General features: G+C 44.6%; 1 protein-coding gene and 1 long non-coding RNA gene across 2 annotated transcripts in view; one reads left to right on the top strand and one right to left on the bottom strand.

Moving 5' to 3' along the window:
* Nucleotides 1–15,462, bottom strand: part of HABP2 (hyaluronan binding protein 2) — a 42,277-nt gene that overhangs the window by 5,993 nt on the left and 20,822 nt on the right. The window contains exons 3-9 of the mRNA XM_043519101.1: nt 8,470–8,601; nt 6,844–6,951; nt 5,998–6,114; nt 5,571–5,690; nt 4,056–4,227; nt 3,392–3,486; nt 234–489 (exon numbers count right to left, since the gene is read on the bottom strand). Of these exons, the coding sequence (XP_043375036.1) occupies nt 234–489; nt 3,392–3,486; nt 4,056–4,227; nt 5,571–5,690; nt 5,998–6,114; nt 6,844–6,951; nt 8,470–8,601 (1,000 nt within the window). The remainder of the gene's footprint in view (nt 1–233; nt 490–3,391; nt 3,487–4,055; nt 4,228–5,570; nt 5,691–5,997; nt 6,115–6,843; nt 6,952–8,469; nt 8,602–15,462) is intronic.
* LOC122461077 lies at nt 9,252–13,958 on the top strand. The gene is made up of 3 exons (XR_006282793.1): nt 9,252–9,262; nt 11,825–11,835; nt 13,826–13,958. It is a non-coding gene; the product is annotated as an uncharacterized LOC122461077 (long non-coding RNA).

The following is a 15,462-nucleotide window of genomic DNA, read 5'->3' on the forward strand; positions in this document are numbered from 1 at the left end:
GTTAACACTTTCAATCTCAATGCTTTGTTTGAAATTTTCCCATTAAAAACACAAATCAGAAAGTGTTGCCAACATTGACATTTTCCAGCAAAAAAATTCGACCTGGCATTTTGTTACCAACAGTTTCCAGTGGATAAATGTTTGTTAGCAATGGTTTCCAGTGGATAAATTTCAACCAAATAACTACTATGTGATTTTTTTCATGCTTAGCAGGACACAGGTAATGTACTTACTGAATGCAGTGTCCAGCAGTGAGAACCCAGCATGGTTCAATCAGAGCTCCTCCACAGAAGTGTCCCTTTGGCATGGGAGGCCTCCATGGACACTTGCTCTGCAGAGATGCCATCCAGGGATGTTTGCCAGATATGGTCTTGGCCCCACCATAAATCCTTTTGAGTGTTCTCTGAGCCTCTGGCTGTCCACACGTATTGAATGTCTTACCCACTACAGGAAGAATGGCTGGGGTGACTGTAGTCGCTGGAGTCTTTTCTGCAGGGGAGACATACAGGCAGAGCTGAACTTGCTACAGGCAGAGACTGAACTTGCTATAATGATTATAAATCTCAGGAATGGACATGGCAACACATTTTGGGAATGTCTGGCACAGTTATAGGACTGGAAGTGTTATGACATACTACAAGAAGCTTACAAGAAGTGGAAGGTTGGACATATGACCAGGGAAGAGTATAAAAATATTGCTCGGGCATGTAGGAAAGATATCAGGAGGGCCAAATCGCACCTGGAGCTGCAGCTAGCAAGAGATGTCAAGAGTAACAAGAAGGGTTTCTTCAGGTATGTTGGCAACAAGAAGAAAGCCAAGGAAAGTGTGGGCCCCTTACTGAATGAGGGAGGCAAGCTAGTGACAGAGGATGTGGAAAAAGCTAATGTACTCATTGCTTTTTTTGCCTCTGTTTTCACTAACAAGGTCAGCTCCCAGACTGCTGTGCTGGGCAACACAAAATGGGGAAGAGATGGCCAGCCCTCTGTAGAGATAGAGGTGGTTAGGGACTATTTAGAAAAGCTGGACGTGCACAAGTCCATGGGGCCGGACGAATTGCATCCGAGAGTGCTGAAGGAATTGGCGGCTGTGATTGCAGAGCCCTTGGCCATTATCTTTGAAAACTCGTGGCGAACGGGGGAAGTCCCGGATGACTGGAAAAAGGCTAATGTAGTGCCCATCTTTAAAAAAGGGAAGAAGGAGGATCCTGGGAACTACAGGCCGGTCAGCCTCACCTCAGTCCCTGGAAAAATCATGGAGCAGGTCCTCAAAGAATCAATCCTGAAGCACTTAGAGGAGAGGAAAGTGATCAGGAACAGTCAGCATGGATTCACCAAGGGAAGGTCATGCCTGACTAATCTAATCGCCTTTTATGATGAGATTACTGGTTCTGTGGATGAAGGGAAAGCAGTGGATGTATTGTTTCTTGACTTTAGCAAAGCTTTTGACACGGTCTCCCACAGCATTCTTGTCAGCAAGTTAAGGAAGTATGGGCCGGATGAATGCACTATAAGGTGGGTAGAAAGCTGGCTAGATTGTCGGGCTCAACGGGTAGTGATCAATGGCTCCATGTCTAGTTGGCAGCCGGTGTCAAGTGGAGTGCCCCAGGGGTCGGTCCTGGGGCCCGTTTTGTTCAATATCTTCATAAATGATCTGGAGGATGGTGTGGATTGCACTCTCAGCAAATTTGCGGATGATACTAACTGGGAGGAGTGGTAGATAGGCTGGAGGGGAGGGATAGGATACAGAAGGACCTAGACAAATTGGAGGATTGGGCCAAAAGAAATCTAATGAGGTTCAATAAGGATAAGTGCAGGGTCCTGCACTTAGGATGGAAGAATCCAATGCACCGCTACAGACTAGGGACCGAATGGCTCGGCAGCAGTTCTGCGGAAAAGGACCTAGGGGTGACAGTGGACGAGAAGCTGGATATGAGTCAGCAGTGTGCCCTTGTTGCCAAGAAGGCCAATGGCATTTTGGGATGTATAAGTAGGGGCATAGCGAGCAGATCGAGGGACGTGATCGTTCCCCTCTATTCGACACTGGTGAGGCCTCATCTGGAGTACTGTGTCCAGTTTTGGGCCCCACACTACAAGAAGGATGTGGATAAATTGGAAAGAGTACAGCGAAGGGCAACAAAAATGATTAGGGGTCTAGAGCACATGACTTATGAGGAGAGGCTGAGGGAGCTGGGATTGTTTAGTCTGCAGAAGAGAAGAATGAGGGGGGATTTGATAGCTGCTTTCAACTACCTGAAAGGAGGTTTCAAAGAGGATGGCTCTAGACTGTTCTCAATGGTAGCAGATGACAGAACGAGGAGTAATGGTCTCAAGTTGCAATGGGGGAGGTTTAGATTGGATATTAGGAAAAACTTTTTCACTAAGAGGGTGGTGAAACACTGGAATGCGTTACCTAGGGAGGTGGTAGAATCTCCTTCCTTAGAGGTTTTTAAGGTCAGGCTTGAGAAAGCCCTGGCTAGGATGATTTAACTGGGACTTGGTCCTGCTTTGAGCAGGGGGTTGGACTAGATGACCTTCTGGGGTCCCTTCCAACCCTGATATTCTATGACTCTATGACTCTATGACAAGGGAGAACTGGGTTTGGGAGCAACATCGGAAATCCTGCCAGATCCTTACTGTAGGAGCCACTTGGAGGATCATCTACAGCACTGTTCAGCAGTGGTGATTGCTGTCAGGGCTTCTTGGAAGCTTAGGAGCAAGTTTTGCCTGAGATAGAATTTGGGGTCTTGTTTGCCCATTTGACTTTTGATATTTTTATATTCTTGTGTGAACAAAGACACTGTGTGTTACATTTGCCCACAAGCAGATGGGGTAAAAAGAGATAAGAAATAAAATTAAAGTGTTGTTGGTTAGAGTGGGAGTTTAATATGCAAGCCCACACTTGAAGCGCACACCTGTCTCAACTGCTTTCCCGAGATAAGGTCAAGCAACCTGTTGGGAGAGGCGAGGGGAATGCAGGGGGAGGTGTTATAAGAAACACTAAAAGCCAAAGAAATGCCTGACCCTGACCAAAGCACAACCTCACACCTTACTCCTCCCACGGGATACAAAAGAGATGGTTCTGAAGCCCGCAGACCCAAGACCCTCCATAACAGAACACAACATAAATTATAAGGGTTGGGATCAAGGGTGTGCACTATAGGTATAATTATGCCTGCGAAGAAACTGGAAGGGAACAGGGGAAAGGCTCTGTGGGATACAGAGCTATTTATATGCTTGCTTGATTTCCCCAATAAACATTGCATTGTCTGCACTTCGGATTTCTGGTCTTCTGTTTTCTGTCTGCGGGACAAGAACCTGGGGAAGGGCAAAGAGAAAGCCCTTAACACCTCTGAGCCTCATTGAGCAGGTTCAGTGTTATTCTCCACTCTACCTGTTACTGAGCAGGGCGAAACATCACAGGAGTCCCATTTCACCTTGTTATCTGTTTTGATGAAGCACCAGGGTTTTACATCACCATCTGGATTCCTGAAGGGAACAGATTCCAACATCCACCAATCAGAGTGAGGAAATCTCCAAGAAAAAAGGTTAACCGTTGGACTGAAGGGTGCATAACAGAGCAGCTAAATGCTCCAAGTAAAGATCCAAGCTTCCCTAGAAGCTATTTTCATTTTTAACAAGGAACACACCTGAGGAGATGGGTGGCATAGGTGACTCTCTTCCACTTTTCCACCCTCCTGATCCTGGGAGTAGCTAGGGGCCAGGTCAGTGCAAATTAGAGTGGTCTCTTCTAGGACAGACGCATCAGAGCTCTTTAGAGGGGTGCCCCAGAATGTCCACTATGTCAGATGCTGAAGAAAAGTCTGTGTACGTCACCATCTGAAGTTGGTCCAATAAAAGGTTTTGCCTCACCCACCTTGTCACCCTCATTATGTCAAAGGCAGGTTGCAAAGAGCAGGTGATGTCAGCTTTACATCCCCTGGAGATTCCCTGTACTTCCCTATGGATCCATATGAGCTGCTCACACTGCAATTATTGGGGGTTCTGCACATTTTTTGTGAGAGGAGACCTCCGCATATGTAGCTTCAGTAGATTACCTGCAGAAGTTATGGTCACCGATGCCATAATATTCGGCATCCTCCATAAATGCATTATAACTCTCGTCCAAGAGCAGGTTAGAATTCCAATGAAGGCATGTCTTCCCAGATCTTGTTTGACTCACTTTCCCTCTGTATTCATGGCCATCCTGTTCATAACAGTCCTCTGGTCCTACAAGAAGACAATGCTGATATGAAAAGATCCTGCCTGTCACTCATTTCCTGGACAGTGGATGTGTCACCCACCAAGGATGACATGGGTTAATGTCATGCCTGTTGCAAGATCCAGCGAGCAACTGGACAAAATGTAGTCTTGGATGAGGGAGGTGGGAATAATTGAACCTTATTCCATATTCTCAACCATATCAATACTGTGACACCAAGTTACAATGGAAAAAAGTTTCAGGACCCCCTACTCCAACCTAGCTATAAGGAAAAGGAAAATGACTGCAAATCCCTGAAACCTATTTGCCATTCCCAGGTTGAGACCTCATGCTCTAAACAGCTCAGCAAAGTAGCGTTGGAGAGCTTCCATTATTAAAAAGTCAGCAATTGGTCAGAATCTGTTCCTGTAGCAACCTGCCACTTGAGCTGTATATGGCAGAGGGTGCCCGTATGATGGATAGACCTGATCAGAGAGTTGGTATCATGCTAGAAGGATGGACATACCAGCAAGAGGAAAGAGAGGGTTAAAAGTTAATGAAGGAATTATGGCAATGAGGAGTGCTCATGACAAGGCTGTCTGTTGCATGGAGCTGGTCTGAAGCCTTTAATATACATATATAGAGAATTTACGATTCCCACCCTCCTACCCTTACAAATGTGTGCCTCTACACCCTCATTCAGTCACACTCTTCTAGAAGTGGGTAATGGCTGGAGCACAGTTTTGGGAACATCAGAGCCGGGAACCCTTTTGTGACATTTGTGGTTCACCCAGGCCAGTAAGGGGTTTGGTCACCATCTGTCTTGTAACCCTAGATGTCCTGTGCGGGGGGCTTTCTGGTTGTTGGGATCAGAGTTCTGAACCAAAGCTTCACAGTCACAAAACACTCCAGGGTTACAAGGCAGACAGTGACCAAACACCCTACTGGCCTGGGTGAACCCCAAAATGTGTGGGTACATCCTGAAGGGGGCGCCAGAGAGAGGAAATTGGGAAAGATTTTTTTTGAAGAGGAAGGGAGATTGTACAGGAAAGCTCACAGGGGGAAAGATAAAAGCCCTGAGAAACCTTACAAACAACTGGTTGTGCCTGCCGAGCAATGTGGGGAGTTAATGTTGCTAACACTTGATCGTCCTTTTGCTAGTCACTTGGAGGGGCAGAGAACCGACGATAGGTTAAAGAAGTCCTCTGAAACCTTCCTGAGCCCAGGATTACCCTGGATATGTGCTTGGGTTCCTGGTCTAGGAGCTGCGCTAGTGAATCTGATTGCAGGCTTGAACCTTGCTTTGGACAAATGCAGCGTAATAATTACCTTCTCTGCACCCTTGGGGAAAAAAAGGCAAATCTCGACATACCTATTTCACAGAACCTCCCTCTGAAGGGTTCAGCACACTGGCAGGAGAATTTTGATCTGAGTCTCCGCTGTAGACAGACGCCTCCATTTTTACATGGGTTTGGTTTGCAAGCTGCAGATACTGTCAACATTTAAATCATAAAACAGCACTATTATTCTGCTAGAAGCCGGTCGGTGGTAACTGACTCCCCTAAGGGATTTACTCCCCTAGCTGGGAGATGCAGCAGACTCATCCTTGGTGGGCCTGGCAGAGAGCGGATGCGTAACACATACTATTCAATAGGAAACATAGGCTTTCCCCAGCACTATCCTGCCAGATTGACTCTCCCTGAATAGACCACCTCTCTGGGGTGAGCAGATAGTGCAGGCTCCATGCCCACTAACTGAACATACAAACACGTAGGATTTTTTTCTGCTGTTATTCTCACCTTTGTTGCAGTATGGTGGCTTGTAGGGATGTCTACAAGCGCACTGAGAATAAGGTGGAGTTAGCATTATAAGGCAGTCTCCTTGACGACAGCTATTCCTTTCACACACGTTTTTCACTGTGGTGGAGCCCGATAAAACAGAAAAGCAAGATTAGATTAATAGCTTGCATTTTATACATGTATTCACTGAACAGGTGCTGAGTCCCATCGATGCCAGGCTAGACGTACTTTCAACTGAGTCTCTTGCACCATTTTTGGCTATAGCTTTGGGTGCTGATGCCTGTTAACTAGAGTTGTCCAGAAATGGAATTTTCCTTCCTGTGAAAAATTTCAAGACTATGATTTCTTTTTCCATTCTGAATTGAAACAACAACGACAACAAAATATCTTGACATTTTTCATGGGAAGAAAAGGGTACCAAAAATCCATTTCAGAAGAACTGAAATGGAATTTTGTGGCTTACCAGCTGCCTGCCTGAGAGCCTGAGGAGCTGGCCAGCTACCTGGGCTCCCCAGCAACTTGCCAACTGGGCAGCCAAGAAGCCCTGCCAAGAAGTCATGAGGGTGGGTGAGCTATCAAGAAGCCAGGCAGCCTGCCTACCTACCTGCCTGGTTTTCTCTGAAAGTTTTGATGGAATCAACACATTCCTTTAGAACATTTCAACAATGAATTGTCGACCAGCTCTAGTCAAAACCTGACACACATTTACCAGTTCCTTTGGATTATTTCACAACCCGATGATTGTTGAGAAGTGAATCAAAGGCAATGTATTTTTCTAGAGCTTTTTGGCTAGACGTTTTTCCTCCCTTTAATAATAATGAAACTATGAAAACAGCACCTACCTACCTTTCTCACACCTAGTCCCGGCATACGGCATAGGGCAGAGGCAGGTGTAGCGATTTCTGTTTCTTTTGCACTCACCATTATTCTTGCAAGGCTTGGACGAGCATGGATCTACCAGGAGAGCATGGAGACTTTTTATTTACACCCTACAGTATCGACTTTTTGCCAGGCTCTTAGCTTGACGTTGCCATAAGAATCTCAACAAATCTCATGTGTTTAGATAATAGACAGTTTCTGGATCATGTTCTTCTGAGATTAACATGGTTTCAGGTGGACCCCCAGGTCAGATTGCCCCCCAAAATGTGACCCTGCTCTAAAGTTGACAGGTTCCCCTTCCAGAGCAATCTGATGCTGTCTTCCTAAGCACAGATGCCATATATCATTATTAAGGCTCCATGTTTGTCACAGAGGTCACGGATTCTGTGACTTTCTGTGATCTCTGTGACTTCTGCAATGGCTGGCCCGGGGGCTGCTAAGCAGCTTGGGCTGCCCCTGGGCCAGGTGCACTGGATGCTGCTGGGGCAGTCTCGGCCCCCCCGCACCCAGAAGCAGGAGTTTGGGTGTGGGGGAGACTCACGGCTGGGGATTGGGGTGCGGGGTGGTGCTTACCTGGGGTGGGGGTTCCCAGAAGGATGACAGGAACTCCCCTCCCTCAGCTCCTAGCTCCACATGCTACCTCTGCTTGCAGGCACCGCCCCTGCAGCTCCCATTGGCTGCGGTTCCTAGCCAATGGAAACTGCAGAACTGGGGCTTGGGGCAAGACGGAGGCAACATGTGGAGCGTGGAGCTAGGAGCTGGGGTTGCTGCTTCCAGGAGCCTGCCCCAGCCCCCCCACCCCCCACCCGTGACACCCCCCCCAGGCTGCGACACCCCCCCAAGCTGTATCTCCCCCGGCATCTGCAACTCCCTGGGCTGCAACCCTCCCCCCAATACCTGCACCCCCCCAGCCATGACCTCCCCCCCCCCGAGCACCCACAGCGCTCCCTAGGCCACACACCCCCAGCACCTGTGGCGCCCCCGGGCTGCCCTCCTGAGCTGCCCCCACCACCAAGTGTTGCTATCTTTCTACCCTCTGACCCTGGGGATATCTGGGAGCTTTTTAAGTTTCTGGTGTAGACCTCAGTTCTACTTCAAACTACACCTGGTTGGATATATGTCCCCAGGGGCTATCCACCATCGGAAGTGATGCCAAGAAGCTGGCTCAAGGTACTTTCTCGCTATACTGAAGTATAGAAAATAACATGTGACTAAGAAAAAACATTTGCTCTACATTTGGTCACAGAACATACATTCCATGAAAGCAGTAATTACATCTCACAGTGTCTATAGACAAATAAGCTGGGGCTTTTTGTAGTAGCAATCAGAAATGTTCTGCATGATCAGAATCCGTTCTGCAAAAGCAAGAGATAAAACACGGACTCCTTACAAGAGGAATACAAAGGAGAACATTGCAGGCAAACCCTCCTAACTAATTCCTTTGATTCAGACATTCTGAGAGGACGCTGGCAGATAAGGTAAGATGGGGAGTGAGACAATAAGATTTGCCACACTTAGAACTGGAATGGTGGGTTGGGGTTTTCTACCCCTGACACCTCCCAATGTACTTTAAAAATGTTGCATTGCTAACACCTATTTTAATACCATTGTAGCCAAAGTATTCGTAGAACCAGTCGGGATATGTGAGGTATTCTCTGTCTGTGGCGGCGGTGTTCTCTTTTGGTACAACATACTCATCGCTGTATTCATAGTAATCAGTCCTGTCTAAAAGAGCATGGAAGGAAAGAGGAGAAAATAATATTAAAGGAAAGATAGTGTTGTAAAATATCCTTTCTTCAGGGTTGCCACTCTGCTGCACACTGGGGCCATTTGGGATGTCATGACAGCAGTTTGCATCGCATATAGATCTTCCTAATCCTATAAAAGTACAAGTATTCTTTGTTAGCTTTGTAAGGCCAGTAACACATAAATGAGCTGGTCTGAGGCTATCCAATAGATGGAAGTGGTGCTCCTGCGCGCACGCGCACACACACACGCACACACACACACACACACACACACACACACACACACACACACACACACACAGAGACAGAGTAACATGTTCATTGCAACATTCTGGCTACCTTTCCTTTACTGCTTCACTTGAGAGGGCTGGAGTGAATCAGAAATCTGGATCAGGCAACAGTGCTAAGTCTTGCAGATCCCCTAAGCAGCTAGAATTGGAAGCCACTTCATGCTGTGGTGCCCTTGAGGGGACTTTGTCCAGGATATTGTGAATCCATCCATTCACAGCATTGAAAATTTCCAGTGCCCCAATATAATTTGGCAGGTTTCAGAGTAGCAGCCGTATTAGTCTGTATTCGCAAAAAGAAAAGGAGTACTTGTGGCACCTTAGAGACTAACAAATTTAAATCTCTCCTCTGTTTTTTCCACCAAATGCATCCGATGAAGTGAGCTGTAGCTCACGAAAGCTTATGCTCTAATAAATTTGTTAGTCTCTAAGGTGCCACAAGTACTCCTTTTCTTTTTGTTAATATAATTTGGATGATCCCACTGTTCTGTGGTTGCTTCACATTTCATTGCACTATTTTATACCCTCAGGGTGGGATTCTTAGGTGCCCATCTCCCACTGAAGTCAATGGATTTAGATGTCTAAATATCTTTCTGAATCACACCTGCAGTGCCTGTAGACAGTCAGTTTCTCAGGTCCTGTTATTCATTTGCTTCCCCGCCCCTCCCCTTGTGACACATGACAATATCCTGGACAAACCTCATTGAATTAAGTTTAATATCTTTGTGGCCCCTTGTATTAAAAATGCAATTATTTATGTGATATTATAAAATAGCTGTGAGCTTATCAGAGCAGGACTGTCTCTTACTATTTGTAGACAAAGCACTTATTACAATAGGGCCCTGATCCCAATTAGGGCCTTTAAACACTACTGATGGACAAATAATAATTGTTCCAATCTTAGAGGGCAGTAAGAAAGAAGAACAACGAGGAGTTCTTGTGGCACCTTAGAGACTAACAAATTTATTTGGGCATAAGCTTTCGTGAGCTAGAACCCACGTCATCGGATGCATGGAGTGAAAATACAGGATCACATATAAACATGAATGGATGGGGGTTGCTTTACCAAGTGTGAGGTCAGTCTAACAAGATAAATCAATTAACAGCAGGATACCAAAGGAGGAAAAATAACTTTTCAAGTGATAAGAGAGTGGCCCATTACAGACAGTTGACAAGAAGGTATGAGTAATAGTAGGGAGAAATTAGTATTGGGGAAGTTAAGTTTAGGTTTCGTAATGACCCAACCACTCCCAGTCTCAATTCAGGCCTAATCTGATGGTATCCAGTTTGCAAATTAATTCCACTTCTGCAGCTTCAGGTTGGAGTCTGTTTTTGAAGTTTTTTTTGCTGAAGAATTGCCACTTTTAGGTCTGTTATTGAGTAACCAGAGAGATTGAAGTGTTCTCCTACTGGTTTTTGAATGTTATAATTCCTGATGTCAGTTTTGTGTCCATTTATTCTTTTGCATAGAGACTGTCCAGTTTGGCCAATGTACATGGCAGAGGGGCATTGCTGGCACGTGACGACATATATCACATTGGAAGATGTGCAGGTGAAGGAGCCCTTGATGGTGTGGCTGATGTGGTTAGGTCCTATGATATGTCCCTTGAATAGATATGTGGACAGAGATGGCACTGGGGTTTGTAGCAGGGTTTGGTTCCTGGGTTGGTGTTTTTGTTGTGTGGTGTGTGGTCGCTGGTGAGTATTTGCTTCAGGTTAGGGGGCTGTCTGTAAGCAAGGACTGGCCTGTCTCCCAAGGTCTGACACATTACGCAGGTAGCAGCCTGGAGTGCACCCAAACACTGCTGGAACCAGCAGCGCTTCCAGCTTATGTTTTGCAGATGGAGAACCGATTAGCTTGGGCCACCCCATCTCTCCAGCAGGTGTCACTGTAGCCAGTTGGAGCCACTCTGATGAGTTTCAAAGGCAAAGTATGCTAATGAGCAGACTAAAATGCATATAGGGAAACTTTAACTCCCCTAGGGCTGGGCCAATGGCCCTGCAGATCATGCAGTACCTTGAACTGATTATTGACTGCATTATCTTAGTTTCTTCTCCTCATTCATTTGCTTGTAGCCTTTATCTTTACTCCTTCTTTGCTTCCGAAAAAATCCACTTTTGTACAATGGGTGTTTTATATTTCATATTAAAATAGAAACGTCTTTTTTCCCCCCTTCTTTTTTCTATGCACCAATCTTGGTTTCTTGGGGTGGGGGTGGGGGGAAATATTCACCTCATTTATCATTATGTCAAATCCAGACTCCTTTTTCCTGGCTCATTATTTCTCAGGAGCTGAGTCTCCATGTTATGAAAGTGCTGCAGGAGAGCACACCTGGTTGAGGAACATAAGGATCTGGCTGGATCCTTTGTCTTCTGAAGTCATTGTCTTCAGCAAGCAAATAAAGTTTAAAGTGATGAAGTTAAAAAAGGAAAGCAAAAAGAACGTCTGCCCAGAGTTCAGCCTTCAAGCTGATATTGTGCAGGAGGGAAAATATTGCACGAGTTAGATTCTTCCCTGCCTTTACCCCAGCCTCCGTCCCCCTTTAATTATTAAATATCTTTTAGGAAAGGTGACTTTGTTTCAATAGGCGTCTTTAAGTAATTGCTGCGAAGGTCTGAGTAGCCAGATCCTAGCACATACTTTATATAAAAAGAAATATATAAAAGGTCTATGCAGGGTTAATAAATGCGTAATAGATGCAACGTCCTTCTGTCATCTCTTGTCTTATACATCTTGGACTGCAACAAACTGGGTCTGGGACCATCTTTTTGTTCTGTGTTTATACAGCACCAAGCACAATAGAGGCCTGTGACATACCAAGGGTATAATCCACACTGATGAGTAGCTGAGTCACCCCTGCCCTGTAACCTTGAGCGCCTTACAATGCCTTGGCCCAAGATGTTCCCACCTAGGCTGTTTATAAGTAGCCTTCCAGCATGCAAGCACAGCCTGAGTGCCTGCGTGCAACTGTAGCCATAATTGAGTTACACTCTGGCTCTCACCAGCCTGGGCTATATTGCAGGGTGACCACAACACACTCCCGATCCTGCATTTCCCCCAACAAATATATGTCCTGTACTGCCCTCTACTGGACAATACAAACGTATATAAAATCTGTCATTTTATTAATAGAACTCCCACACACGCTTCTTGTTACCCCAAACGGAGTTTCCCAAATGCTTCAATTCAAACACTGGATTAGACAAAACAATAAAAGACATATATTAACTACAAAGAGATGAATTTTAAGTGAATACACATATGGAGGCATAAAAGTCAGAAATGGTTACAAGAAAAATAAAGACAAAACACAACTAGTGCCTAACTTAAACTAAATTCAAAGCAGAGTTTTTCTCACCACATGCTTTCAACAGTCTTGCTGGCCAAATTTCTTAGCTCAGGACCCCTTTGTTTGTTTAATGGCTGCTTCCTTTGTTCTTTCTCATGCAGTGAATTGATGGACAGAAAGAGAGGGAGGCAAAGGTTTGTCTGCCCCTTCTTTTGATAGTCCCCCTTTCCAATAGGGAAGCAAGGTGACAAGCACTTGGTGTGGAAGGGAACTCCATGCCGTTTCTTTGCTAAAATTTCTTTTTGCCCCATCCCCTTTCCTGCCAAAGAATGGCCATTTAGCAAGTAATGGCCTGACAGCAGCATTTACAATTGGCTGAGATGTCAGCTTGCCCTTTGTCTCCAAAGAACTGGACACCCTAGACTTCTCTGGAAAACATACTTTTAGTCGTGATCTCAGTTTATGTTTACCGTAGACAATAAAGGGGAAGGGATGCTATTCAAATGGGGTGGCTAGCAGGATGAAATCAAATTATACATTAATTCTTATAATTCAATTCTAAAATCCTGCCCCTACAGCCTGACTTCATTATTATAGCCGGGAAACTATTAGAGCAATGTATAAAACATTCAATTTGTGAATACATGGGGATGAAGGGGTGATCACTAGCAGCCAACATGGATTTCCCAAGAGCAAATTGTGCCAAGCCAGCTTAATTTCCTTCTTTGACAGGGTAACTTGTTTGGTGGATAGGGGAAATGTGGTGGGCATAATATACCTTGATTTCAGCAAGGCTTTTGACACAATCCCCCCTGACATTATAAGTAAACTAGAGAAATGCAGGCTTGGCGGAACTACCATTAGGTGAATACATAAGTGGTTAAACTACCACAAACAAAGAGTAACTATGTAAGGTGCTACACTTACAGAAGAAAAACCAAATGCACAAATACAGAATGGGGGATAACTGGTTTGGCAGCAGCGTGCTAAGAAGGATCTGGGAGTTGTGGTGGATCACAGCCTCAACATGAGTCAGCAATGTGATGCAGTTGCAAAAAGAGCAAATGCAATTTTATGTTGCATTAACACAGGCATAGCATGCAAGTCACGGAAGGTGATAGTACTGCTCTACTTGGTTAGGCCTCAGCTGGAGTAATGTCTCCAATTTTGATCACCAATGTATAGAAAGGCAACTGACAAAGATGATCAAAAGGATGGAATGCAAGCCATATAAGCAAAGGCTGAAGGAACTGGGTATGTTTAGTTTGGAAAAGAGGAGATTAAAGGGGACATGATAGTGGTCTTCAGATACTTGAAAGATTGTCACAAAAAGATGGAGAAAAGTTGTCTCTTGCCACAGAAGGCAGGACAAGAGGCAATGGGTTCAAAATACAGCAGAGCAGATTTAGATTCAATCTCAGGAAAAACTTCCTAACTGTAAGAACAGTAGGACAATGGAACAGACTGCCTAGGAAGGTTGTGGAAGCTCCTTCACTGGACATTTTCAAAAGGAGGCTGGTGAGCCATCTGTCTTGGATGGTTTAGACACAACAAATCCTGAATCTTGGCAGAGGGGGTAGACTAGATAACCTTTGCAGTCCCTTCTAACCCTATGATTCTACAGTTTCACATATAATGCTGCTACTTGCATTTTGCCATGATATTACTGATCAACAAATTGTGTGTTTTTAAATGATATCTCACAAAACATACTCTATACAATGATTATTACAATAGTGTGTAGGGTGTGGACACAGGGATACATTCTGTCAAGGGCCTGGTCCATGACAAGGGCTCTTAGGCACTACCACAATAAAAACAACATTACAAATAATAATAATGTATAACATTGTGATAGAGAAGGTTAGAAGCACCTATTGACCTGTTCCATAGTACAAATCAATAACCTGAATGCAGAATGTCATCTATTAAGCTTTTTAAAAGGACCTTAACAAGTGGCAATATCATCGTCTCCTACATTATTTAACCCTTTATAAACATTATGGCCACTCATTAACAACTGACTAACCATTTACTAATCACATATTGACCCTTTATAAACTATTTATAGATGTGCCCTGAATATAAAGCATGGTCCCTATATTCAGCCATGCCAGGGGACAGAGGGTTTAACAGGGGACCTTTGGTGTTGGCCAGTACACAGGGTCTGGGCACCTCCCAGATATTACAGAAGGAATCCTCCCAACACCCCTGTGAGATAGGGCAGTATCATTCCCATTCGACAAATGAGGAGCAGTGACATTAAGGCCTCAATTTTCAGAAAGACTCAGCACCCTACAGCTATGTCCAGATTTTTAAAAGTGTGCTTCATGTCCCCATTGGGAACAACAGAGAATCCTCCCCACACTGAGAGCAATTGGAGCTGTTTGGCAAAATCTGACCCTGTCCATGAGTGCAGAGCACTTTGGAATTCCTGGCTGGGCACTTGTGAAAACCTGCCCCTAAGCAACTTGCCCAACATCGCCAAAGAAGACTGGCAGAGCTGGGAGAACCCAGGTCACCTAGGTCCCACTCCAATGCCTTAACTACAAGTTCATTAAATTGAAGTAACTGCTACAGATTCCCTAGAGTGTCCATCTTATCTCTCATTTACCCAACACTCTCCCAGCTACATGTGACAATAACTCCCCTCCCCCCCACACTCAGATACATGACATTCCTGCATCAAAATAACACTTGTTTTTCTCTTTATCATTGCCTCAGCATTAAATAACTATTTGGCTTCCACATCTCTTATTTAAGAAGTGTTCCCATTCCATTTTTTTAATTATTCATAACAAGCCATAGGTTTAGTAAAGCAAAAGTAACAATTTTTTTTATCTGAGCACATAATTAACGCACAAAGTCTGATACACTGGCTGATTTAATCATATTATTGAATCAGAGGGCTCGTTCTTTGTAAGTGCCGGGAAACCTTAACACACTTAAAAAAGCAGTGATCTGACATTTGTCACTGAAATGTGACGATTACATGAAATTAAATTAGACATCCTGCATGCAAATTTTCAAAGAATAACTTTCCTCTGTGTAGTACAATCCTCCCCCCCCCCACACACACTATAATTGATAGGCAGAGATTGAATTTTAAAGCTTCAAATCATCTTTGAGGTTTAGATGATCTTTTTAAACTGTTCAGTTTTCATCTCCAGGTTTTTTCATTGCTGAGACCAGTCAATCAATTAGTGGATTTCTGATCAATATCCTCTTATTCATTAGCTTAATAGGCTCTGTTATTGAGAG

This window comes from Dermochelys coriacea, chromosome 7, assembly GCF_009764565.3.
Source record: "Dermochelys coriacea isolate rDerCor1 chromosome 7, rDerCor1.pri.v4, whole genome shotgun sequence".
NCBI classification, from domain to species: Eukaryota; Metazoa; Chordata; order Testudines; family Dermochelyidae; genus Dermochelys; species Dermochelys coriacea.